Genomic DNA, 25,826 nt, shown 5'->3' with positions numbered 1-25,826 from the left:
GAAATTTAGAAGCAGTACCGCCATCTATCATCTTAGCGTATACAAAATATATAAATAATAAACAATAACAATCTGCAAAATACATAGACCTAAGTATTATTTATATCTTTGATTAAATACAAATATACATAGTACATAAACGTATAGTAATAATGTAGTCCTTCCGTACAAATTCAGATTACATCAGCTGGAATGAACAGATTTTATCGCCCTATTAACGCCTTAGTACCTACAATGAATTCGGTTATTTTTACACAATGTAGTAATATAGTTAGATTCAATTATCAAATATTCAGTGCGTAAAATAAAACGTACATTTTATAAAGAATTTAATGCGTTATTCGGGATCTTGATTGTTGTCATTGATTAATTTATAATTCTATTATTCTACATTGTTTATGCTCTTATTGAAAACAAATGCATCTATCTATGTATTGCAAAGAATCGAAGCCTAGAAGAAAGCTAGTATCGTAATTGGTAAATTTTTAATTAATATTATATTACATTTTTTATTTTATTTATGACTGCAAATATTTGTATTGTGAGAGGAATCGAAGATGCGACCATTGGAAGCAAGACGTTGTGCTAGACTACCGCGGCCGTGATATTTTTCATGATGACCTAAACTCTACTGATTTGATTTTCATTTTCATTTTTAATTAATGCTCTGTCCGATGGGTATGATCAGTATACGGCATTTTAATGGTAAATGCACAGAACATTAGAATTCATGTTGGCAATATTTGGTCTGTACCGTCGCGCGTCGCATCATCCCACACGATTGTCTCTGATAGCCTCATTAGGAATGGTCAAACGCCGGGGTATGACTGTCCGTGTGTAGGTAGTAATACATTTTTTATCAATTGCATGGCTTCAAAGTAGATTGATATAAATTTAAATTTTGTTTACGATTCTATGTACCTTCTAAGTTATTTTATGGACACGTCACATTTCCTAATTACCTATTATATATCCGGGGATTGTTACGGTGATCACATTGACTAGCAATAAGTAATAAATGAAGTCGACCTCCGCGGAGTAACGTCTTAAACTATCAAGATCCTAGTGAATTTACGATTATAGACTAAGTTGACTAACTTTATATGCTACCATCTTCTACTGGTGTCCCGTTAATATATAGTATAGTTAGCATAAAAGAACACCCTTTATGAATCATCGATTAAAAAAAACTACATGCTTATTAATATTATTATTATAAACTAAGTAAAAAGGTGTTGGTGGTGGACTAATAATCGAATTGCTAACAATGTACCATGTCAGATTGACTTCTATGCGAATCCCCCTGTAAACCATCAACTAGGATGTTAGGTATCTCTAACTAGGTAATGAACGCTCTTAACGATTAAGACAGCTGACAGCAGACCGCAGACATCACATAATAACATGAGATAAGGCAGTAGAATGACAGGTTATGGAGGCAAGAGTGGTACCATGGGCGTCAAATGATAACGTGATAGCTTTTTTTAAATTCTTACATTTATTTAGGGACTTTTATCATAATATGATAATGCCAGACCTATGGTATCTTATTACTATTACTCTACTCTTATCTTCTACTGTACAATGAAATTAAAAATTTAGTTGACGATGATACAGGATCAGATAGTATACTGTGGTATATACCAACATCAAGCCGATTCAGTCCAAATAGATAGCTAAACGTGATAGCTTTGGTGCTGTTCATGTACTTATATGTGTGAAGGTATTACCATCAAGGACGAGAGGATTTGCCATTTCTGTTACTTAAAATGTAGGATCATTAAATTCAATTTCGCTCAATATATCAATATACTTTCAATTTTAATTCCTGCATTTTCAATTTTATTTTACAAGATAAATTATCCCTTACGTTTGCAAATTTTTCGCGTGACTTATCACATGGGGTCATCTACTGTTGAAGAGAGGGCTGGGTTATATCTTATTTCGTTGATCTGATTTATTTTGATCGAGGGCAATGACAGTGCGCCAATAGTATTATAGCTTAGTGAAAATCACGGGGGAGTTGTAATGCTTGTCAGCTTAAAACTATTTACGTCAAGATTTGTACTGAATAGTTATATGCATTTTAATCAGAAACTCTCTTGATATTGTATAAATTAAAGAATAGAAATATTAAACCAGGATAAATCCCAGCGGCAATCAGTCCGGACTAAGTAAAGATAGACTTATAAATATATTTATACGTCTATACCATACTCATACCCATACCGTATGAATAAATTTTTTCTACATAGTTATCAAATGTATATTGAAGATACATATACATAAATGCAAATAGACATGCTCTTGAATACAAATATTATTCTAATTTGATCTGTCAATGTAATAAACCTCTTTACTACTAAGATTATTCTATTACAATTTGTGTAAAAAACAGTGTGACTAGTATTTATGAGATGAGTTATAAAAATGGGTTTCGAGTAAAGTGTGTAAAGATATATACAAAATACGCCAGTCGGGTCGGATTTGACACATAAATCATGTTGAATTTAATTTAATACTATCCAGTGAGCTACAATAAAACGCATGTTTTCAAAGAGACGTAAATAAAACGGTCTCCGTATGAAGCCATGATGAGTGTGCAGGAAGGCCATACATGGGTCGGTCAGTTTTTGTGTACAGCGGCCACCACCGTTATACTGTGCCGTGATATCACACGGCCAATTACGTTACTGCTATTCCGTAATCACGGGAACCTACAGGGTTCGTAAAAGGGGAAAACTATTGAACCAGTTCTTATATATTCCAATAAAGTTATATTTAACAATTCTGTATTCATATTACTTTTTGTTCTATGCTTAGAAGACTTTTATTTATTATAGGTATACAATTTTTTAATAAGGCCAACTCGGGTGTTTTTTCGTGAAAATTTAACAAATTCACAGACACAGACACAGATGAACTTTTGCATTTATTAGTAATTAATGTATGAATTTTGAAGATTGTAGCCTCATAAGTATAATAATAATTTGCAAAACAAGTATTTCAACACTACCATTGATTACATATTTTTAGATTTAGTTCTAATAAGAGCAGTACCAACTCTAAAATATTACGTTTATTTGGTTCCATTCGTTATTGTTATAATGAATGTAATAAATTCATTACATAATATACTAAGAACATATCTGAAGAAAAAAACTAAATATTACACGCATCTACAAAAGGAGGAGGCTGAGCTAAAAATGTACTCCTGAGTCAATCTTCCGACCCCGCCTTACCGCGTAAGACAACTTATTTTAAACCACATGATAGATTCCGTTCCAAGTTAAAGGTGTAAGTCACCTTCAAAATATGTTACGAATATTATTAGATCCTTATATATTTACATAGCTTTTGTAATAAAATTCAGAAATTAAATTTGAAAAGTCGTTTATATTAAATTGACGTTGAGATGTTGGAATGCCGGGGGCAACAGCTATTAGTATACAATATAACATTTAATATTGAATCTGTCTAAGATTTAACTAAGTATATTGCGTATAAAATATTAATAAAATATTCGCGTATATTTATACTAATTCGGGTTAAAGAACTCATATCAGTTACGATGGACCAATTCAGCTCTATTATACTTATCTTTGAACTCCTGATCTTTGGTCATTTTTATATTACTTTAGAATTTAAAAGTGATTACGCTAGTAAGTTGTTATTGTAATTACAACTAGATCAATGTTTATCAATGTTTTTTTTTTGCCTAGCCCTTTTGTATTTATATTTTCGGGTGAATGAAAGGTTCTTTATTTTATAGAAATCTATGACTGTAGTACTTGACCTGCTCATATTTAATGAGTAAATCGACTGACTTTTGTTCCCTCGAGTATTTAGTAAAATACTAATATTTACCTAAGTTCTAACTACAGACTTTGAAATTATAGACTTGAGTATGTTTATTTTAAGTGAATTCATGTAAGTGCAGGAAGATTTATGTGATGTTTGCATATTTTATGTTAGCACTTTCTGTACTGTAACTCGCCGTCTAACGCAACATACTGTTGAATATTAGATATTTTCAATCCCTTTTTATAACACCATTTTGGTAGAACGTACAATTGTAGATGCTTGATTATTTATGTACAGTTTTTAGGGATTCATATCCAAACAGTTGATTCATCATATTTAGCAATGTGTCAAAAAAAATACAATGTGCTAAAATTTATACACCTTACGTTCGATATGCAATATCTTTTAGAAGATTGTAGAAACATTTCGACACTAGTGAAATCTTTCTACAATCTCCTAAAACATCTTGCTCTGTCTAGAATTACGGTAATATAAAGCTGCACTAGCAGGCTCCTACCAAATTTGGCTGGGCAGGGAGACAAACATGAGCGGTGAATATGAGTGATGACGTAGGTTGGTAGGGAGTCTCATAAACCTACACGCGAGTTACAAGTCCCGAGAACTACTCGGAGTTTCCTTCTCTATTATAACTTTTGCAACTTATGTTCGATATGCACGAAACTTTAATTGTATATTAATGACTTATTTTGCCTATATGATGGATAGTTTTTTAATATTATATTTTATTCTCTACAGTTTGAATTTTCATTAATAACTAATTGGGAATATGTATATATTAAATGCCACTCTGGAAAAAAATCCTTTCCTCATAACAAAATGCACTTTCTTCCTATTATTAGTACAGATTAAAAATGTTTCAGTTAATGTATAAAGCTCTAGTATAAGTGACTGTTTCATGTATTTGGAAAGGCAAACAATGTAATGCCCCCCACCTGATAAGTGGTAACCGTCGCCTGTATACATGAATAGTACCACAGACATAACGTTATCATTTGACACCCGTGATAATTATGTGTAATCATTCTTAAGCACTAAGATGTCATTCCTCTTTTCCAGTAACTTCCTAGTGACATATTACAACCGAAAAGTAAGCTGCTTGGTTGAGATGTGGGATGATGTAGCCATACAAAAGACTAGTTGTCTAAAACACTTTGCATACGACGACTTATTGTTTATTATTTCAGAGGCAACAAACAACTTGGTAGCTGTTGCTGGTTCCATACCTGAGTATGGCGAGGTTGCGATTCTAGTCAGAGGACCACACGGTCTTAGTGCCAGACGAGAACAACTGTTGCATGCAAAAGGCGCGGAAGATGACGCCATATCACTCTATTATAATAAAAAGACTAATAAAGGTAAGACTTGACATTATTGTATCTGTAAATACCATATTATATCACAAATGCAAAGACTACATATTTTCATTAAAGTATTTAATAGACAAACATGATAAACGCAGCTTACTTTTGGCTAGATCGACCCTTTTTCTCATTAATACGGGAATCGAATTTACGGAGGCCTGATCTGAGATTCAAACCCGTAGCAGTGCCGATGACTATAGTCCTATTCCTAAGATAGGTGTTGGCCTTCAGCCACTCTAAAGATCCTTTACGGAGGTTTAGTTTACCCTCTGCACCCTAGTCATTCCATTTTTGTCCAGTGAATTAAAGAAAAGCTCCGGCCAACAGTATTAGAATATGGTTGGAAAAAAATCGTTTGTGGACAAAGTGGATGGTAACAAAAGTAGTTGCAAATGTTAAATAGTGTAACTGTACTGGCTAACATTAATACCATAAATTATTTGTATAGTCATAGTTAGCTCAATTTATTCCTCAAAATGTTATGAACATTTTCTTACACACATTTTAGTGTCCTTGGAGAGCCTTAATGGTGGCCACCTTAAGTCGGTATCATGGGGTCTCGGCTCCCATCCTCGAGGCACACTGATTTTGGTAGCAGCTGAAAACAGAGTCAAGCTATATGTCGGCTGCCAACCCTTGCACTGGCACGCTATCCCCAGCAAACACGATTTGATGACGTTATTCCGTAATCTAAAATTAAAATTAGTAAGTATGTTTAGATTTAATTTCTGATATAATAATAATAATAATATTAATTTGTCTCAAACAAAAACTAATACTATGGTTACTCATACAATAATAAAATTTAAAAAGAGACAAAACGGTCTATAACTCAGTGGGGGCAGTGAGTCTACCCTCTCTGCTGTTCAGTTATAGCCTTTACCAGCAAATTATTATAATAAGAGATCGACGACGACGATAGCACATTAAGTTAAGTTCTAAATTACTACTAACAATGTGAACATAAATAATCGACTTATTAGCTGCCATCACTATTCTGATCCTATCTAATAGAAATTTTTGTTAATAATAATAGAACCTAAAATCACCAAACACCGCCTAATGGTAAATGGTCAGTACACTCGAAATATCAGAATCTTCACATCGTCGTACAGCATTGTTACCTAAATAGGTATATTATATTTTGTTCTTCACGCTTCATTTAACCTAAACCTAGGAATAATAAGAACATTTATTTAGTTTTGTACACTTTTAGATTTTTATTTATTAGCATCTGTTTATATATTTCAACAACGAAACAGCACTGTATTAAGGATACTGTAGACATTACAAAACAAACCCTGCTTAGGTAAATGTTGTTGGATGTCATATAATCGATTAGTTTTTTACTATTTTGTCATTTCCTTGTTTGACATTTTGAAGAAATGAACTTATAAAAATAATGTATTCTCTTCTACTACAATCTAGTATCACGAAGAAAATGCACCAGTAGAAATCTACAGCAGTGAACGCGCAGCACTAGATTCATTAAGCTGCAGTATGAAGAAAGATTATATAAAACCACCATCATTGCTTACCGTCGATGAATCTGACGTGGAGGAAGTTAAAGACTTCATAGAGAAGACTGCTAGAGGTAAAAGGGAAGAAGAGATGCAGGGAGATGATTATAGAAATAACAATTATATTGATCCTAATGGAGTACTACCGCAGCCTAATGCTCCTAATGATCAGAGAGGAGATATACCTTCCAGTGTGATAGAAACTTGTGATGGTGAGTGTTTTTGTTAAAACAATTAACATTTCAAAAGTGATATTTATTCATCGATGTTCTGAGCCTACAGTAATATATCTTTTAATGCGCAACACAGTATAGTAGAGTAAATATTAAAGGCAAAACTTATTATAGATTTCGTATTACAGAAAATCAGAGAGTATATTTTAAATGTGTTGTCGAATATAAGTATGTCGAATATAAGTATTATATAAAAACGTTTACTTTTTTACGGGAAAATTTTATACAAATATACATATAAATATTTTGTAGTGGTCACAATAGATGACAGTAATGTTAGATTTTCATTAAAGGTTAGCATTTCTTTTTATATTATCATAGTGGGGTTTTCTAATAAATACTCCATTATTATTTACAGATGAGGTTGTAAAGCAACTGCAATTGTTAAGACAGACCATAGATCATCTCAGGCGGGAGGTCCAAGAGCAAAAAGGCGTTATAGACAACTTGAGAGGCCAACTCCGCAGTTGCTGTACCAATGTGCATCCTCAGCCGCAAGTTGAGCGGTGCTCAGACTCCACGTGTTACTCGGGTTATTAATAGCATATTTTTTTTATTATCAGTCTTTTATATTATGTTACCCTAATTAAAAAAATAATGTAATTAGGTTAAAGTATATCGTAATATACTAAACGTCTAATCAATTTGTATAATTTCTTTGTATATGAACAAAATAGACGCATTTTTGATTGTATTATTGTAGATTCTTCGCCTGTAGATATAACTTACCTCGCTAATTTAGTGAATACTTTAATTTGTACTATTGTAAATGTTTACATTATCAGAGTCAATTAGAATATTCTAGACTTTATTTTCTTTAATATAATTAATTTCTTCAGTTTCATCTATATCTTAAGATTTATTAATACATTTATTTTCATGACTCTGTGTAATTGTAGAAACTTAGATTACTTCTGCATGTTTAGTAACATTACATTCTATAAGTTCGGTTACTGATATAAGTATTAAAAAAGTAACTTTTTTAATTTAGCTAACCAATGAAATATTTAAATGCAGCAATTTAGTTCAGAAACCAGATAATAGTATATTTAAGGTAAATCAAGCAACTTTCAATGTGGGTTTGATTAAAATATTGTTTAGATTTCAAAGGACTTTTATTTCATAGATAGCGGTACCAGTATTGAAGAGACAATTGTCACGGTCCCACATATTTGTCTACAGAGTTCTGTGTTGCACCCACTTAACATTATGAATAAGTAAGTTGCTTGATTAGCCTTAAAGTACTCATAAATATTAATGATGCCGAATAATTAATGTTGTTGGGGCACTAATTACTCTGTTGGCAAATAACAAGGATTACTGACACAAACGTAGATTTAAATGAATACCACCATTCCTCTCACATAGCATGACCAATTTTTATCTCAAGTAAGCGAAAAAAGTTAACTCGGTTAATTTGGCTTTCCTGAGACTCATATTTCTTATATGAAAAGATTACTGTAATTAAGTTTTTCTACAAAAACCAAAGACCCCAGGCCTTCATGGGGTTGGATTCATTGTTAAAAATAGTTTAATTAATTACGTGGAAGAATTTATAGGTATTTCGGAACGTATTGCAATATTGAATCTGAAATTACCTGAATATAAGAACCCTGGTCTATTGTACAAATATACTCTCCAACTGAACAATCTGATCAAGAAACTATAAATAAATTCTACTTTAATCTAAACAATGCTATCCAGGAACACGGTCATAAAAACCTTATAATAATGGGAGACTGCAATGGTCAAATAGGAAAGAGACGTCCAGGAGAAGAAAAGGTACTAGGATCATACACATATAGTAGTAAAACAAGAAGTAGAAATGGAGAACAGATCATGAACTTTGCCCTTGAAAATAACCTAACCATCTTAAACACTATATTCATGAAAAATAAGAAAAATATGTGGACTTGGATCTCACCGGACAGTAAAACAAAAAATCAAATCGATTTCATAATGACTAATAAAAATAGTTATTTCTCAAATTTTTCCGTAATCAACAAATTGAACTTTAACACCAATCACAGACTAATTAGAACAGAACTGGTATTAAACGAACCAAAAAAGTCTAGACCAAGATGTGGAATAGCAAAAGTAACGATCGGAAACCATCAGACTGAACAAATAACAATTGCTCTAAGGGACAAATTCAGTGACTTTCAATCTGAAACAAAGGATTTAGGTACGCAAGACAAATACAACTGGTTAGAAAATGTAATGAAAACCCAAATACAAAAAATCGCAAATATAAAAAATGAACCAAGAAAATGGCTATCAACAAATACCATACAATTACTAGAAGAGAGAAACCACTTAATCAGCGCTCGAGGCATAAATGACAGAAGAAAATATCTAACGAAGATTAGTAAAGAAATAAAAAATAGCATAAGAAAGGACAGGAAACAAAGAAAAATGGAAATTCTAGAAAGGTATATATGGAAAACAGGCGGAGCCAAAAAAGCATACAAAGACTTGAAAAACTCAATGGACTGGATAGTTAAAATGAAAAACTATGATGGAAAATGGAACCACCGCAGAGCAGACATTCTGGAAATAGCCACATCTTATTACAAGAAACTGTACAAAGGGGACATCACGGAAGGTGGAATCGATCTGGTCGGTACCACAAGCGTTCCTAGTATTCTTAGAGCAGAAGTCGAAAAGGCTATAGTTACCCAGAGATTAGATAAAACACCGGGTCCCGATGGCATAAGTAACGAATTCCTAAAATATGACAAGGAAATCTTAATACCAGCCCTCACTGATATGTTTAACACTATATTAGAAACTGAAATAATACCTCAACAATGGACAGAATCTAACATTATCCTGTTATATAAGAAAGGAGATAAATTCGAAATAGGAAACTATCGCCCTATCAGCCTTATGTCAAACATTTACAAAATCTTCGCCAAGGTCATTTTAAAACGACTTGAAAGAACGCTAGACGAACATCAACCGATAGAACAGGCTGGATTTCGTAAGGGTTACTCTGTCATTGATCATATCCATGTAGTTCGTCAAATTTTAGAGAAGTACAAAGAATATCAACTTACATACTATATTGCATTTGTCGACTACAGCAAAGCATTTGACTCTCTGCTACACAAAAATATATGGGAAACATTAGCGGAACAAGGGGTTGAGCACAAATACATCAGATTAATAAAGAATGTATATATTCATAGTACAGCTAGGATCCAGCTAGACAAGAAAGGTCATTCATTTAATGTTGGCAAAGGCGTTAGACAAGGAGACCCCCTATCTCCAAAAATATTTTCAGCTGTTTTGGAATCAGTTTTCAGAAAAATCAAATGGAAAAATTTTGGTATCATGGTAAACGGCGAATCTTTAACACATCTGAGATTCGCTGATGACATAGTACTATTCGCTGAAACATCTAAAGAGATTAATGCTATGATCGCAGATCTTGCCATAGAAAGTAAGAAAGTAGGCTTAACACTGAACCCAGAAAAAACTAGAGTGATGACAAATGGAACTAAAGACACGATACTCTTAGGTAACTCTGAAATAAATTATACTGATGAATACATCTATTTAGGACAGCTTATAACTCAAGAACAACCGATGCATGAAGAAGTAAAGAGAAGAATTACTAACAGCTGGAGTAAATATTGGAGCATGAGAGAGGTTATGAAAGATAAAAAACTTCATATTAGTATTAAAACCAAACTATTTAACACCTGCATTTTACCCGTCCTTATGTATGGATGCCAATCATGGACTTTAAGTCATGAAATGACAAGTAAACTCGCAAGTTGTCAACACGCTATGGAAAGGAGTATGCTGAATGTCAAGAGATCAGACAGACTGAAAAACTACATCATCCGGAATAAAACAAAAGTTACAGATATAAATTTGAAAATTAAAAGACTCAAATGGAGATGGGCAGGTCACATAATAAGAGGAGATGATAAATGGAGTAAGAAAGTGACAAGATGGTATCCCAGGGAAGGAAAAAGGAAAAGAGGCAGACCCCACACAAGATGGGATGATGATATTAGGACAGTGGCAGGAGTAATGTGGAACAGGGTGGCACAAGAAAGAGAAGAATGGAAACGATTGGAGGAGGCCTTTGCCGATTGGCAAACAGATCTACAGACATTAAAAAAGATCCAAATAATAGAATAACTATTTTCGTTTTAAGTTTTAAAGCTTTGTTTGTTTGTTTTAAAATAATGTATAAGTTGAATCTGAATAAAGGCTATAATATAATATATAATATATACAAAAACTTCAATTGTAACAAAAATATTTAGAAGACAAGACAACCTGACTAATGTGAAATGTGCTCTGAAACAGAGTATTCAATATCAGAATTATTATTATTTAGGTACACTACATTTTCTTAGCTTTTGCTGGCGTATTATTATTATTACAATTGGAGATTTGTTTTCATAAGTCAACCTTATCCATTTTGTATTGTCAGTTTGATAAAAACAGAATTGATATTACATTAGAAATATGGGTTTCAGCTTCATAGAATACGTATAGAACTACATACGTACTCTATTTTATTAGTATACTATTTTATTTTTACCTATGGTATATACTACTATACTAGTTATCGTGTAAGAACTGTAAGTTCGTATCAAAAGAATTAAGCTTATATGAAATTATGTTCACGGGTGACAAAAATATATTTATTAAGTAAACGTATACTGACGAGTGAAATAGTCAAGTTACTCTAAAGAATATTTCTTAAATTATAGACGAAAAGCCAAACTCTTTCATAAAAAAAAAATCCCAAAATCCATTAACTAAGTCAATAGTTTAATTTATAAACTTCATTTTGGATTCTATCGTGTACTGAAACTTTAAGCATAATTTTTCTCATAACTTGTTGAATGATTTGATCCTTTATCGCCTTCACATATAAAATCTCGTTTGGATTCTGCGAGTGTCTTCCTATATATTCGTGTAAGGCATAGTTGTTGTGCGTAGGCGTAATCGTATAAAATACTTATAGAAAGATTTATGTCATCTCTACCGTGCATTCTGTAAGGTTACGCCTACGCTCCGACCCCTGTATGAAAGCATTAAGTCATACGTCACATGCCCTGATTAAGGACTTTTACCTTCGATTTTAGAGGTATTATGATTGCAAACATATTTTCGAAAGGTTTCTTAATCGATTCTGATATTCTATTGACCTTAACATTCTCCAAAGAAGCAAGTGCAACATTGTATCCTTATCCCAGTATCCAATAATGCAGAAGGTAATTATAATGATCAGGTGCTATCTTTGATAATGGGATAATAAGTATAGACTATAAGTCTTCCCTTACATAGACCGAGGGAGAATATTATTAGAATCGGAACTGTTGGCCTAACTGTTCGCAATAATTGCCAACAATTGGGCCGACAGTTTAAGTTGGTCTGCTCCCAGTCTCCCTGGAAACCATCGTTGTTAACATCTAGCCAATTGGTCACGGTGAGCTAACTGATCTAATTTAATTCTTATGCCATAATACTTATTTAGTGTCCTAGTGGAAGCAATTCCTTCGCTATGCATTAAAGAAAGACTTCGTTAGAACATAGATTATTGGAATGAAGACAAATGTTCCACGAACAGGTGTGCAATGCCGTAACACGGCGTCTGGTCCGGAGTGCGGTTCGTGTCCGAGCGGAATGGAGGGTGACGGTCGTCGCTGCAGGCCGATTCAGTGTGACAGGAGACCATGCTCTAGAGGTTAGTCATACAATTATTTTTTGGACAAACAAACATAGAACTCGCCTGGAAGATTAGTATAAAGCGTTTTTGTCCGAAAAATATCAAAAGTGTACGGGGACCCGAATAGTATGGCATACATTTTTATATTCCTATTATTTTGCACATGTTACTACACGTTCCCTACGTGTAGTAACATGTATGTTTGCAAGTTCCCTAGTTTCTAAACGATAGCTGCCAGTTCCTGATTAACGTATGTAATTATTGGTAATTCACAATAGTGAGGGAAAGATAGATAAGAGAAAAAATATACACTACAAATAAAGCTTTGTCCCAGATCGTCACATTTATTTCTGTATGTTAAGTAAGGCCTGGTTGGCACTTATGTATAATCATCCTTTTATGGGAAGTGATCTGTACCCAATAGTGAACGGTAAAAGCTTCTTGGAACTGAGAAATAATAAATAGCTGTGTTTATTCAACGACGTTTATTCGCAGACAAAAGACAGAACAAAGAAAACATTTTATACAGGAATATTCGAATAATGGAATATAAAAATAACTTCAAAGTTTGCAATGTGCTCCTGACATGCTAGGTCTTATGCTAGACTACTATTTTTACAAGGAGTCTTTTTAACCTTAGCTACTTAGATTAAACTGCAGTAGATTTTAATCACTGTCCTTTACCTGGTAAAGTATCTCTATGTATCTACGTAAGTATATTAATATCTCTCCATTTAAATTGAAAGACAAGTTTACCTTCAAAGTTATCTTTCAATTTAGACGTAGAGATATTGCTGTAAAATTTGGTAGTACACTGTTGGGTATCTGGGGCGTTACATGTATACAATAGGTGACCCTTGTCATTTACCATAAGGTGAGCCGCTTGTTAGCCATCCCATTGCGTAAAGAAAAATTTCTGTTTTTTTCTTTAGCGGAGTATTGTATAGACACTGAGGAAGGATATCGCTGTCAGAGATGCCCTGGAAGGCAAACTAGTGATGGACAGACGTGTCTCTCCGCTTGTAGCTCCAATCCTTGCTTTAGAGGACGTAAGTATAACTACACGTATTAGTGTGAAATTGAAGAATATATAATTATAATTGAGTTTATATATTAAATTGTATCATTTTAAAGTACAGATATATGAGAAATTCTAGAACAGCTAAAGTTGTTACATACAATGATTTAATTAGCTTTTCATAGAATTTTGTTAATATCCTTCTTTACTTGGATGGCCTCTATAGTGTGGAAATTTAGCAAAGCCCTACTTCTCAGGGTTAGGGCAAGTTTTATTCTCGCACAAAAGAAACATTTTTATTCATAAGTATGATTGTTTGTATTGATCTAAGTGTTCATGTATTCGACTATTACGTTCGTACTTACAAATTTAATTTAATTGTGCTTGTTCCTATAATGCTATATGATTTGCTCTGGTTTTTATTGTTGAATTAGATTTTAAAGTATTATAACATTGTTATTACAGATGTGCAATGTCAAGATCTGCCAGACGGTGGTTACCGCTGCGGGCCGTGTCCGAGTGGTTACCACGGCAACGGAGAACAGTGCTACAGGCGCTCCTGCAGTCAGATCTCATGTTTTGAGGGTAAATAAGTGTATAATTGATATGTACTTAGGTATATATGCCAGACGTGGCATGGTTGCAATATACAGATGAATATTGGCAGACCAGTGTACGAGACTATCTATAACTATAATTCATATTCGTACAATAATTTGGATATACTCATATTTTAGAATGCTTTTTTATTATGTATTATATACTATATTTATTATATATTATATATGATTGACATTTTATAAACATTTTTAATTCTTATAAAAATATTAAGAGCATCGTATCCCAGTAGTATTTTACGACTTTGGTCAAAAAGGCCGTGAGTTTAAATCTAGCCAACAAGAACACTACGTGTACAAAGATAGATATTTGAAGGAAAATCAGATCCTAACAATATGTGCTTTTTGCGCGCCTTTATTTGTATTGCCTTAAATTATATCCATATTAATATTTAAAATACTTGTTTAAAAGTTAAAAGGTCTGTCGACCCATATCTGTCTCTCTATTACCGCTTCTGATCTTTTCTTGCTGAGCGGAATTCAATGAAATTTAAAGTGACGATAAATTAGGTTTAGATAGAGCAAATCAAATCAAATCAAATCAAAATATCTTTATTAATGGAGGTCTATTACAGACTCTTATGATGTTAAATCTAAAGATATCTATTTTATTATAAAAAAATGTCATACGGATCTCGTGTAAAATACTTAGTCATTAATTATCCCAATTATAAACCAATACACGGTGGTACCGTTTAGAATTGCGTAAATTAAAACTACGCAACGGATTTTGAAGCGGTTTTTGAAATAGATAGTGATTCAAGAGGAAGGTTTATATGTATAATACATGTACATTCGTGCGAAGACGGGGTCGGTAGCTAGTTAGTTAGTTAGTTATAAGTAAAATACATAACTTCCTCAGGAGTGGAATGTGAGGAGTCACAAGAGGGTCCGCGGTGTGGATCTTGTCCAAGTGGGTACAGCGGCGATGGTCAACGGTGTGACCACGTGTGCGATACACACAGACCATGTGGCGAACGACCCTGTAAGCAGATCTCAAGCAGCCCCTACTACGAGTGTGAAGATTGCCCTGAAGGATACAAATGGCATGGTAATGATTTTTATTAATTCGATTTTATATTTAAATCTTATTTATAAACACGAAAGTTTGTGGGTATAGATGGATATTTGTTACTCTTTCACGCAAAAACTTCTGAACGAATTCTGATGAAACTTTACTGTAATATAGTTTATACATCAAAATAACATATAGGCTATAAATTTTATGTGAGTGAAACCGCGGGAACAGCTGGTAGTGTATAATGTTATGATCTGATATAATTAATTATATGTTATTGCACAAAATAATTAAATTAGTAAATATAAATTGACTGATATAATCTTCCAGAATACCTCGGGAAGGATAAGAAAAGGCTAGGTGGTGCATGTAATGCATGTAAAATAAAGATAGATATTATATTAAAAATATATCTTCTTATATAAATATAAAATTATCCTGTCAAAACGTTAGTTACTATACTCCTCCGAAACGGCTTGACTGGTTTTTATGAAATTTAATATGCATATTCAGTAGGCCTGAGAATCGGCTACTATCTATAATATTTTTCATACCCCTAAGTGATAAGGGTTGTCCACCCCTAACATATTTTTTAAATGTTTTGGATACAATTTTATTTTTTTAAATTAATATTTCACCAACTAATATTAATAGCGATTTTAATTTATATAGCAAAACATCGTTTGCGGGGTCAGCTAGTATATCAAAATATATTCTAGTAATCTTGTAAACAAATTGCTTGCCATTGAATCGTAAGAAGATTACAATATTCATCGTTAATATCGCCGGCAGACTACACGTGCGTGGACGTGGACGAGTGCGACCTGTACAGTCCGTGCGACGAGCTGGTGTCGTGTCGTAACGAGGAGGGTGGGTTCAGCTGCGGGCCGTGCCCGGCCGGGTACCGGGGCGCGGGGTGGCGGGGAGCGGGGTCGGACCGCCTGCGCGAGCGTTGCCGAGATGTTGACGAGTGCGCCTCCAGTCGGGACCTCTGTGACCCGCACCGGCTGTGCGTCAACACGCCAGTATGTACCTCTCAAATTCTCTTACAGTTATGTAGTTATTGGTTTTAGGGTAGGTACAATTGGACTGATATACGCACCGCTGTAATACTTTGTCACAAGTGATGTTATTGGTTTTGATGTGCAATGGAACTAGCACATACTGTACTGCTCTAATAAACTAACAGTGATGTAGTTACTTGTAAAGGGACTTTTAGTTTGTACAATAGTACCTAAATTTCAAAGACAAAAAGTAGTTATTAGTTTTAGGGAACAGCGGGACAGGCATGGGTTTTTAGTTTCTTCAAAATTCCCTAAACTTTAACTAACGAAAAAAGTGGTCCTTACTTCTTAGGTAAAATGCTGGCATGTACTTTTAATTTGTACAAAGTTACAAAGAATTAAAAAATTACTTTAAAACTATATTTTTAAATATGACGCAATGCGTTATTGTGTATCATGTATTTTACTTAGTAACTTAAGGGCCACATTTAAAATATTTCCTGTTCATATCAGGGTTCATACACGTGCGTGCCATGCAGTGGAAACTACTACATGAACACTTCAAGACCCTGCTTCGAGCCACAGCCGCTGCGGTACTGCGACCCTGAGTACTGCCAGCGATACAACGCCGTTTGCGGTTACGGACAGAAATGCGTTTGTGCGGTGAGTTTCTATAGTGTAGAAAATGGGTCTATATTGTATTGTATGCTGCAACACCGACCACGGCAATATAACTGTTCCGCTTACACAACGCCAAGGTGCAGCTCAATGTCGACTACATACGAAGCAGGAGTAACCTGCCATTAAGTTGAGTCACAATGCGAGTTTCAAGGCGTTCGTGGCCCGGGTGTTGCCCACCTTTATGAAGGAGGATCACTGGCCGAAATGGTGGTGTTTCGACGTTATCGTGGTAGATTACCGTCATCAGTGCCGTGACCACAGAGACACTATATATTAATGTTATTATATTAATTAATATGTATGTTATTAGTATAAGGTATTTGTAATATTAGTAGATTATTATTGCGCCATTAGTAGACTGAAATAGTCATATAGCAATAGCCATAGACATTAGGCTATCTATGATACTTGTATCATAAAGTGTGGAGTTGAATCGAGTTTATTAACATATGAATTTAAATAGGCACCAATTGCCACTTTGCCGGAAAGACAAGTATCAGGATTTGGCGCGAAAGACGATGTCCTAACTAAAACAATATAACATGGCACGAATAATTTAGATAAATGTGTTGTTTTTCTAGACTGGTTGGGCGGGCAATGGAACAGTCTGCGGCCCGGACCGAGACTTGGACGGTTATCCGGATCAACAGTTGCGGTGCTACGAGACTCACTGCAAGGCGGATAATTGTCCGGAAGTGTCCAATTCCGGACAAGAGGACGCAGATGGTGATGGCTTGGGCGACTCCTGTGATCCGGATGCTGATGGCGACGAGATTCCTAATCACCCGGTAATTTTTCAAAACATATTTTCTATATATGTTTGTCAATGTACGTAAGTTGTTTTTAGTACTGTATTTTAAAAGTAATACGTCATGATCATATAGACTGACTTTGTTGCGCTGTCTATCTGTCATAATGTCTATTTTTTATATTTTCATTAACATAGATTCCTGATGATTTTTGAATATTAATATTTTTTAGTTTAATTTTCCATATTAATCAAATAGTTTCTATATTAATCTAAAATATGCTTTTAATAGGTTTACCGCCAGACAAAGTCCAATTTATAATTTGCAAATCTAATTCATTTTTGTTGAACTAAATTTTACACTTTAATTTTTACACTGCATTCAGGATAATTGTCCCCTGGTGGCAAACCCTGACCAATTGGACCGCGATGACGACAAAAGTGATAGACGCGGCGACGTGTGTGACAACTGTCCAAGGAAGTACAACCCCGACCAGCTGGACACGGACGGGGATGGGCTGGGCGATGTATGCGATCCTGATATGGACAATGATGGTAAGTTTTTTTTGTAATTGGAATGATAAACAAGCTGACGGCCTACCTGATGATAAGCTAAACACTATGGTAGCTCACTCGGCTCAGTCATTATCATCATCTATCACCACCTGCTCCTTCCTTATACCATTAGTTTGGAGTCGGCGTAATATATATTTCTCTTCCATTCATCCCTATTTCATAGTCATCTCGTTGTACTCCTTTGCTTACGCCATAATTTCTTTAAAATATTCCTATGAGAGATAATTGGTACTACATCATAAATGTATTATAGTACAAGGCGTTTGTACTGTACGCAGGATTGCACGAGCAGGAAGTACGCGCTCGCTCGAACTAGTTCTCCTTTTCTATCTCTACACACGCTCTTTCCAGCATGAAAGCCAGATCGCACATATAAAGGCAACTACTTACATGTATGTTTGTTTCAGGAATATCGAATGAGCGAGACAACTGTCCTCGTGCGTACAACCCGCGACAGGAGGACACGGACGGCGACAGCGCCGGCGACGCGTGCGACAACTGCCCGCGCGTGCCCAACGTGCAGCAGACCGACACCGACAACGACGGCGTCGGGGACGCCTGCGACAGCGACCTCGACCGCGACCTGTCAGTACCACGACCATGTGTAGCGTATCATACTAGTGGCGTAAAGTAAACTGGGGGCTTCATCAAACTAATCTATGATACATCACACCATACCATGTATAGCGTGTATTATAGTAATGACGTAAAGTAAACTAGGGACATCATCGACCTAATAGAATCCAAAATAATGATGGTTCAAAATTTTGTCCATGTGTTAGAGGGTGCTAGTATCAAAAACAGCTTAATTGATTTGGTCATAGCGACTCTAGGACAGCACACCATAAATCACCATACCATGTTTAGCGTATTATAGTAATGACGTAAAGTAAACTAGGGGCTTCATCAACCTAATAAAATCCTAAAAAAACTATCCCGATAAAGTTCTAATGAATATGCCACAACGGGCTAACTGACCTGACCATGTTATCATCTTCCACTGAGGCCCCCCAGCGTAAACCGGTTAGCGCAGGTGGATGCACCACCATTTCATTATCTTCGATAAGAAGGCAACTCATAGTATCCCTGGCATCACATGATAAAGTGATGTCGTAGTGCTGCATGTACTTAGGTGACGGGTACCTATCACTTACCATCAAGTGGGCATCTATACATTTGCATAAAAAAATTTGAATAAAATAAACTCGGTTGCTGTTCCCCTGCCCGTCTAGACAGATGGGTCATCTACTACGGTTAGAATAATTAGATATGCATAATTGTGAATGCAAATCGAACTTGAATGATAATTCCAATAGATAGCTTTCTAACTGAAGTATCAATTATACATTCAATTTGGATTTGTAATATTCTATAAGTAAACTCAATTAAGTCAGATCCTAAGTCTTTGAGAGACTGGCAACCTTCAAATTTCAATTTACCCCTACTTATTTCTTATGTCTAGTTCACTAATAGTAAGTATACAGATATATTTATGTATATTTTTTCTCTTATGGATGACAATGGAATGGTGTGGCCTGCGCTAACGATTTACGCCAGTGAGGTCAGGTCAATATGAGCCCATCGTGGTAAGTTCACCTTGAATTTATCACGATGGTTTCCAGGGGGAATCACGTAGTGGTCAATCTGACATAGTACATTGCTAGCAATAGAGTTATTAGTCCACAAAACTAACAATTCCCATCCCCTTATATTTATATATCTTATTGCACCAAGATACAGAAAAAATACTAAAATAACCAAATTGCTTTTATAAGCAATTTCTTATAGACAGCCTTCAGTTAGAATAAATCCTCTTATTAATTGTCTAGTGACGGCATCCAAGACGGCATGGACAACTGTCCGACGGTGCCGAACAGTGACCAGCATAACGTGGATGGTGATGAATTGGGCGACGCGTGTGATGATGACGATGATGGTGATGGTATCCCGGACTCGCAGGACAACTGCCCGCTCGTCCCCAATACTGACCAGACGGATTCCAACAGTATGTAGTTATTGAATCTATATGCAGTTTCGATAACACTGTGAGGTTAATAATAATAACAATGATGAAGAATGAATGATGAAAAAATAATGCTGATGATCACACATAGTTATTTAGACAGAGATATTTAAATATATTTTTTAATACTTACATAAAGTATAGAAAATACCCAGTCAAATAATATAAAGAAAACTACAATCAATCATACTTATGAATAATACTTATAATAACAAGTGTTTATACCCTGTAAGGATGCGAATCCGTCACAACCGTAAATAAGTCGGTATGCTCAACAGCTAGATCGATCGAATTCGAAAATCAGTAATTGCCATTCTGATGACAATACCAATACATTAATATACTAACTGTTTTATGCATAGGATTTTTTTATAAAAGTTAGGCTGAACCGTGATGTAACTTTTAAAGAAATATTAATAATGAGAATGATGTTAGCCTAGTATTACAATAATGATGATATCAGTCTACGACCTGCTGCGTATTATTTTGATTTATTTCGAGATTCCTTCTGTATGTAATAGAGTTAATCTTTGTTTCCCTAGACCGCTTATTCTTAAGAAGAAAATAAATGGTAGAGTAGACAAATTGCATTATACCAGTGAAAATTGTATACTTACTATTTGTATGCATGACCGTAATCTGTGTTGGGATGATCTCAGAGGTAAAGGCAACGTTTGTTATAGCCATATTTCACAGAGAATAATTTAAAACCAATTTGACAGGGGGCGAACTTTCTACTATTTTTCAGAGTTCGTTCATTGAATATTTTCATCATCTTAGTATAATAACTATTATATTACTCATAAATTATTGTATGTTTCTAGATGATTTCATCGGCGACGCTTGCGCGGATGACTATGATGGTGATAAAGTTATAAACGAACTGGACAACTGCCCCAACAATTCCCTTATACACCGCACCGATTTCAGGTAAATAAGTGTATTATGATGAATGTCTACACACTGGTAGGCTGTCAAGAATGAGGTACTGGTAAATTCGCCACGATGGCCTGACTGATGTAATTTCTCCCTATCGTTTTACATTCGTATTACACCAACCATTGGCGTGGGCGGTTGAAGAGGATAGAAGACAGAAGATAGGCAGAAGAAGATAGTAATAATAATGTAGAAATTGTATAGTTTGGAGTAGTTAACGAAATTATAAAAGTCGATTGATGTAATATTACAATTGTGAGAGATATGTTTGAGAAACGCTAAATTAAAACAAAGGATTCTAGAGATTGACGAGTTATAAGTATAGGTTAATACTTAGTATGAACCAAAGAACAATGAATAATGTACCTACAAGTGATTGAATATAAAGATCATTATCATTTAATAAATTATAATATAATATAACTTTAACGAAGTCTCAATCATATGAAAATCTTTATGCAAATTAGATACTGTGATAGACAAACAGATTTACGTAACGATACTCTTATAAAGGTCTTTAGAATATTTTAGGATCAATCCGAAGTAACTGTTTAGAGAGGATTTTGAGGATAATAATTTCAGGCAACAGTTTCTTTTATTATACGAGATTTACATAGTAACAATGTCTACTCAAGCTTCAACTAATGTATGAAAATCAATATTTGTTATTATGTTCTAACACTAATATGGTTATTGCTCTTAAATATCTTCGTATTTTAGTGCTACCGTCAGCTTTATTGTATGAAATCTTTGTAAACTTACTGTTTGGATACATTTTCTTTGGTTTTAAATACTTTTGTAGGGTCCTTTCCGATATTTTTTTACGGCCCTAAGATAGTATAATTATGGCATTGATTGAAGTGTTTATGTTCGTTAAATTTTAGAAAATACATGACTGTACGCCTGGATCCTGAGGGTGAATCTCAACAGGACCCAAATTGGGGAGTTGGAAACGAAGGCGCTGAGATCCTTCAGACCTTGAACTCTGATCCTGGATTAGCGGTTGGATTCGAATACTTCGGTGGTATAGACTTCGAGGGAACACTGTTCGTTGATACTCAGATCGACGATGATTACGTTGGATTCATTTTCGGGTAAGTTGTTATTTGAATTCAAATTATTTAGACTTTATATATACTTTCGTTTAATTTAATTTATAATTCTATTGTTAAGGGTTTATTTTGTATTTTCATTTTGTAACATTTGTTTATAGCTACCAGAACAATAAGCGGTTCTACGTCGTGATGTGGAAGAAGAACTCGCAGACGTACTGGCAGACAACGCCGTTCCGGGCCGTCGCCGAGCCTGGCATACAACTCAAGCTAGTCAACTCCAAGACAGGCCCCGGGAAAACATTGAGAAATGCTCTTTGGAACACTGAATCTACACCGGACCAGGTAGCTACCGTTATTGTGATCTCGTAATGTCCTACTGTTAGTTATGCCTTGGTGTGTTCCATATTAAAGAATCAATCTTCAATCAATCAACCAAAGATGCTATCACGTCTAGCTAGTCTGGTTTGTAACTAAATAAATTAAACAGTTCAAAAACTTTGTCGTCAATCTACTACACAAGTACAAATCTATTTCTACTAATGCCTTTAAATATTTTATCTAGGTGACTCTTCTATGGAAGGACCCACGCAATGTAGGTTGGAAGGAGAAGACAGCGTACCGCTGGCGGTTGCTCCACCGTCCCAAGATCGGTCTCATCCGGCTGAAGGTGTACGAAAACAACCGGCTGGTTGCCGATTCCCGTAACGTGTACGACTTCACTCTGCGAGGTGGCAGACTGGGGGTGTTCTGTTTCTCACAGGAAATGATTATCTGGTCCAACTTGGTCTACAGGTGTAATGGTAAGTGATTTGATATTATACTCTACCCTCATAACCATAAAAATGTTATAGTCGAATTAACATATTTAAATAAATCTATGCAAATGAAGAATTTAGTTCAACTGAATGAAACATGAAACGACGTGCCACCTTCGTAGTCGATGGTTTTAATGTTTAAGCGTAAAAAGATTAATAATAATTATAACTTTTTATTCAGCTTACATATCATAGCGTGATATAATGTGAAAAGTATTAAATAACTTAAAACCTGATATTGTGCTATAAGCTGAAAGGGCCTCCACTCGGCAGTGCAGCAGCTTAGCTTTTAGGTTGTGTTTTTTATGTAACACTTCCTGCATGCTTCGCGTTTGTCTTCCTGATAAAATGTCCTGTAGTAAAATGTTCTAAGGAGATGGACTGAAGAAAGTAATTTGTTTGGGTAATTCAGTTTCGCCTATTTCAGCCATCAAACAGCTTTGTTGGCTGTATTTATGTTGTAAAATACAGATTAGGCAGTAAAGTTACAGGATGACATTTTAGTACTCCGGAATTGCTAGTTCATGAAATCACGTGTGTCATGATAATGTATGTCCATAGTGCTGTTCATGTACATATATAAATATATATATCATATGCCATGTAGGTGAAAACGTGAAATATAAAGGAGAAAAAAAAATGAGAATAATATATCTCACTAAATAACATCTTATTTAGTGAGAAATCTTATTCTTTTTTTACTATAGAACGTGGACATAAACTGTTTTTAATATATATATGTAGATGATGATAAAGTTTACCAGCAGGTGGACTTTTGTTACATTATTTTTATATATAAGAATACAGATATTACTATTTTCTCAAATACAGTGAGTATGTACTTTGTATAGGAGAGCTGTCTCTCCTATATAAAGCAACGCTTTCCAGAGTACACTCTGGACCACTGTAAAATAGCTTGTACATAGTCTTCAATTAGCAATCTCTACCTATTTTTCTAAAAAAAAATATAATGTCTCTATCTAATTGCTAAGATTTTTTTATTTACAGATAAAATCCCATCAAACATTGTGTCCGAGATACCAGATCAGCTTCTCAAGAAATTAGAAGTGGATCACGATTTTTATTACGCTTAAATATAGTTAATATAGTTTTATATATCATTATTAAAGTTGTAAATTAATAATAAAATAAGGAATAAACGTATTTGAATGACCAGTGCATTTTGTTACATATAGTTTATATTTGAAAGATAGAGATGAAATATTTTAATAGTAAAGCTGTATTAGTTAGGTGCGATTGAATAAGATGGATAAACAGTAGATTACTAATAGTATATAGAATATATTATTATTGTTTAAAATTAAAAAATGTTCATTGTGATTATTTATAATGTATCACTTTTATTGTACACTGCGTGCACTTCAGCATGCTGTGTATAACAATTGACATTTTATCACTTTCAAACTACGTAATGTAACTACCATTTGACATTGTCTCACACGCACTTCGTATTCAACAATCAATTCTTTCTTTTTAATTTAAAATACTTTTTCATTGATGTTATAGTGATTTGTATGCTCGTCACCCAATATTATGTTTGACACTTGGCGTATGGTAATATAATATTAGTTGAATAATAATTGTGTGAAAGGCCTGAATTTTGTTGTAATATACTTTATTTGTATTTGAATATATGATTTTTAAATTCAATTTCAGCATATGTACAATAAAAAGTATTTGTATGTGTGTTATATATGCTACAGTTTGTTAAAATAAATTTGTAAGTGTGAGAGCAGTCAGGAAACGAATTTATTATAAATTTTAGTGTAATAGCTATAACCCGAGCGTGGTATAATAGTGCGGATGACAGTTGACATTTTGACACTTCTAGTGCGAATATACCGCAAGTGTTGATTGAAATATTAATAACATAATCAAGTTATGCCTGAAATTGATAATAATCTCTGAGCTACGTGCTATGTTATATTGACAATGATTGTACAGAAGACAGTGAAGTTGTTTGAATATTAGGAACAACATATTAAATTATAATGCTTGCTATTATAATTTAATATGTTGTTATAGAATAGACTATTACACATTCAGTTGATATTTTGCAATTTGAAACTTTATTCATTCTTACAACGTACGGGAAGTTCAAGAAATTACTGTTTTTCTCTTCTTTTATTTCGATATGAACAAACATACAATGTTTTTAATACATAGGTACCTAATGTATTTTCAGATATTAATTATATGATATGTTAAGTTATACCTGCATTGTAATGTAACATAAAAATATTACTACTTATTTCTTTAATTGTGTTGTTTTATTGTATTATTAATAAAAAACAAAATATATAATATTAAACACGAAAATAATAAAACTCGCTAAATAAGATTTATTATTCTCGTGTTTCATTAAATTATTATTCTTAACATAACTTACAACGATCTAGGCCTGAAAAAAATTTTACAGTTAAAATAATACTGCTAGTTCATTCCTCATAGAATTAAACCATAGAACTAATACCAAGGCATGAAACCAACAAAAAAATTACATCCAAATTTTAGCGACAGATTAGATTATAAATTTTGCATTCAGAACTAATACGAAAGAATGTTTTTTTGTCTTTAGAATAGGCCATCATGATCATAAGTTTTTTAAAAGAAAGAAGAAAATCAGGTTTTAATAAAAAATATAGGTCAAATATATTGTTATAAAAATTCACCAAAT

The 25,826-nt window shown here is 34.1% G+C and overlaps 1 protein-coding gene across 1 annotated transcript in view; it reads left to right on the top strand.

The window, feature by feature from the left end:
* The window catches only part of LOC131852386 (cartilage oligomeric matrix protein), a 37,492-nt gene extending 12,724 nt beyond the window's left edge, over positions 1-24,768 (top strand). Inside the window, exons 3-21 of the mRNA XM_059203062.1 lie at positions 5,010-5,180; positions 5,695-5,891; positions 6,615-6,918; positions 7,298-7,471; positions 12,539-12,655; positions 13,570-13,686; positions 14,121-14,240; positions 15,135-15,323; positions 16,083-16,315; positions 16,808-16,957; positions 17,557-17,763; positions 18,110-18,278; positions 18,707-18,884; positions 20,129-20,304; positions 21,147-21,252; positions 22,143-22,352; positions 22,472-22,655; positions 22,876-23,113; positions 24,137-24,768. Coding sequence (XP_059059045.1) covers positions 5,010-5,180; positions 5,695-5,891; positions 6,615-6,918; positions 7,298-7,471; positions 12,539-12,655; positions 13,570-13,686; positions 14,121-14,240; positions 15,135-15,323; positions 16,083-16,315; positions 16,808-16,957; positions 17,557-17,763; positions 18,110-18,278; positions 18,707-18,884; positions 20,129-20,304; positions 21,147-21,252; positions 22,143-22,352; positions 22,472-22,655; positions 22,876-23,113; positions 24,137-24,222 — 3,326 coding nt within the window. The 3' untranslated portion in view covers positions 24,223-24,768. The remainder of the gene's footprint in view (positions 1-5,009; positions 5,181-5,694; positions 5,892-6,614; positions 6,919-7,297; positions 7,472-12,538; positions 12,656-13,569; positions 13,687-14,120; positions 14,241-15,134; positions 15,324-16,082; positions 16,316-16,807; positions 16,958-17,556; positions 17,764-18,109; positions 18,279-18,706; positions 18,885-20,128; positions 20,305-21,146; positions 21,253-22,142; positions 22,353-22,471; positions 22,656-22,875; positions 23,114-24,136) is intronic.
* Positions 24,769-25,826: the final 1,058 nt, after the last annotated feature.

The sequence above is a fragment of the Achroia grisella genome, unplaced genomic scaffold (genome assembly GCF_030625045.1).
Source record: "Achroia grisella isolate CSIRO2021 unplaced genomic scaffold, CSIRO_AGI_Agris_v1 utg848, whole genome shotgun sequence".
Taxonomy (NCBI): domain Eukaryota; kingdom Metazoa; phylum Arthropoda; class Insecta; order Lepidoptera; family Pyralidae; genus Achroia; species Achroia grisella.
Note: the sequence above shows the minus strand (reverse complement) of the source record. Positions and strands in the feature narration are given on the sequence as shown.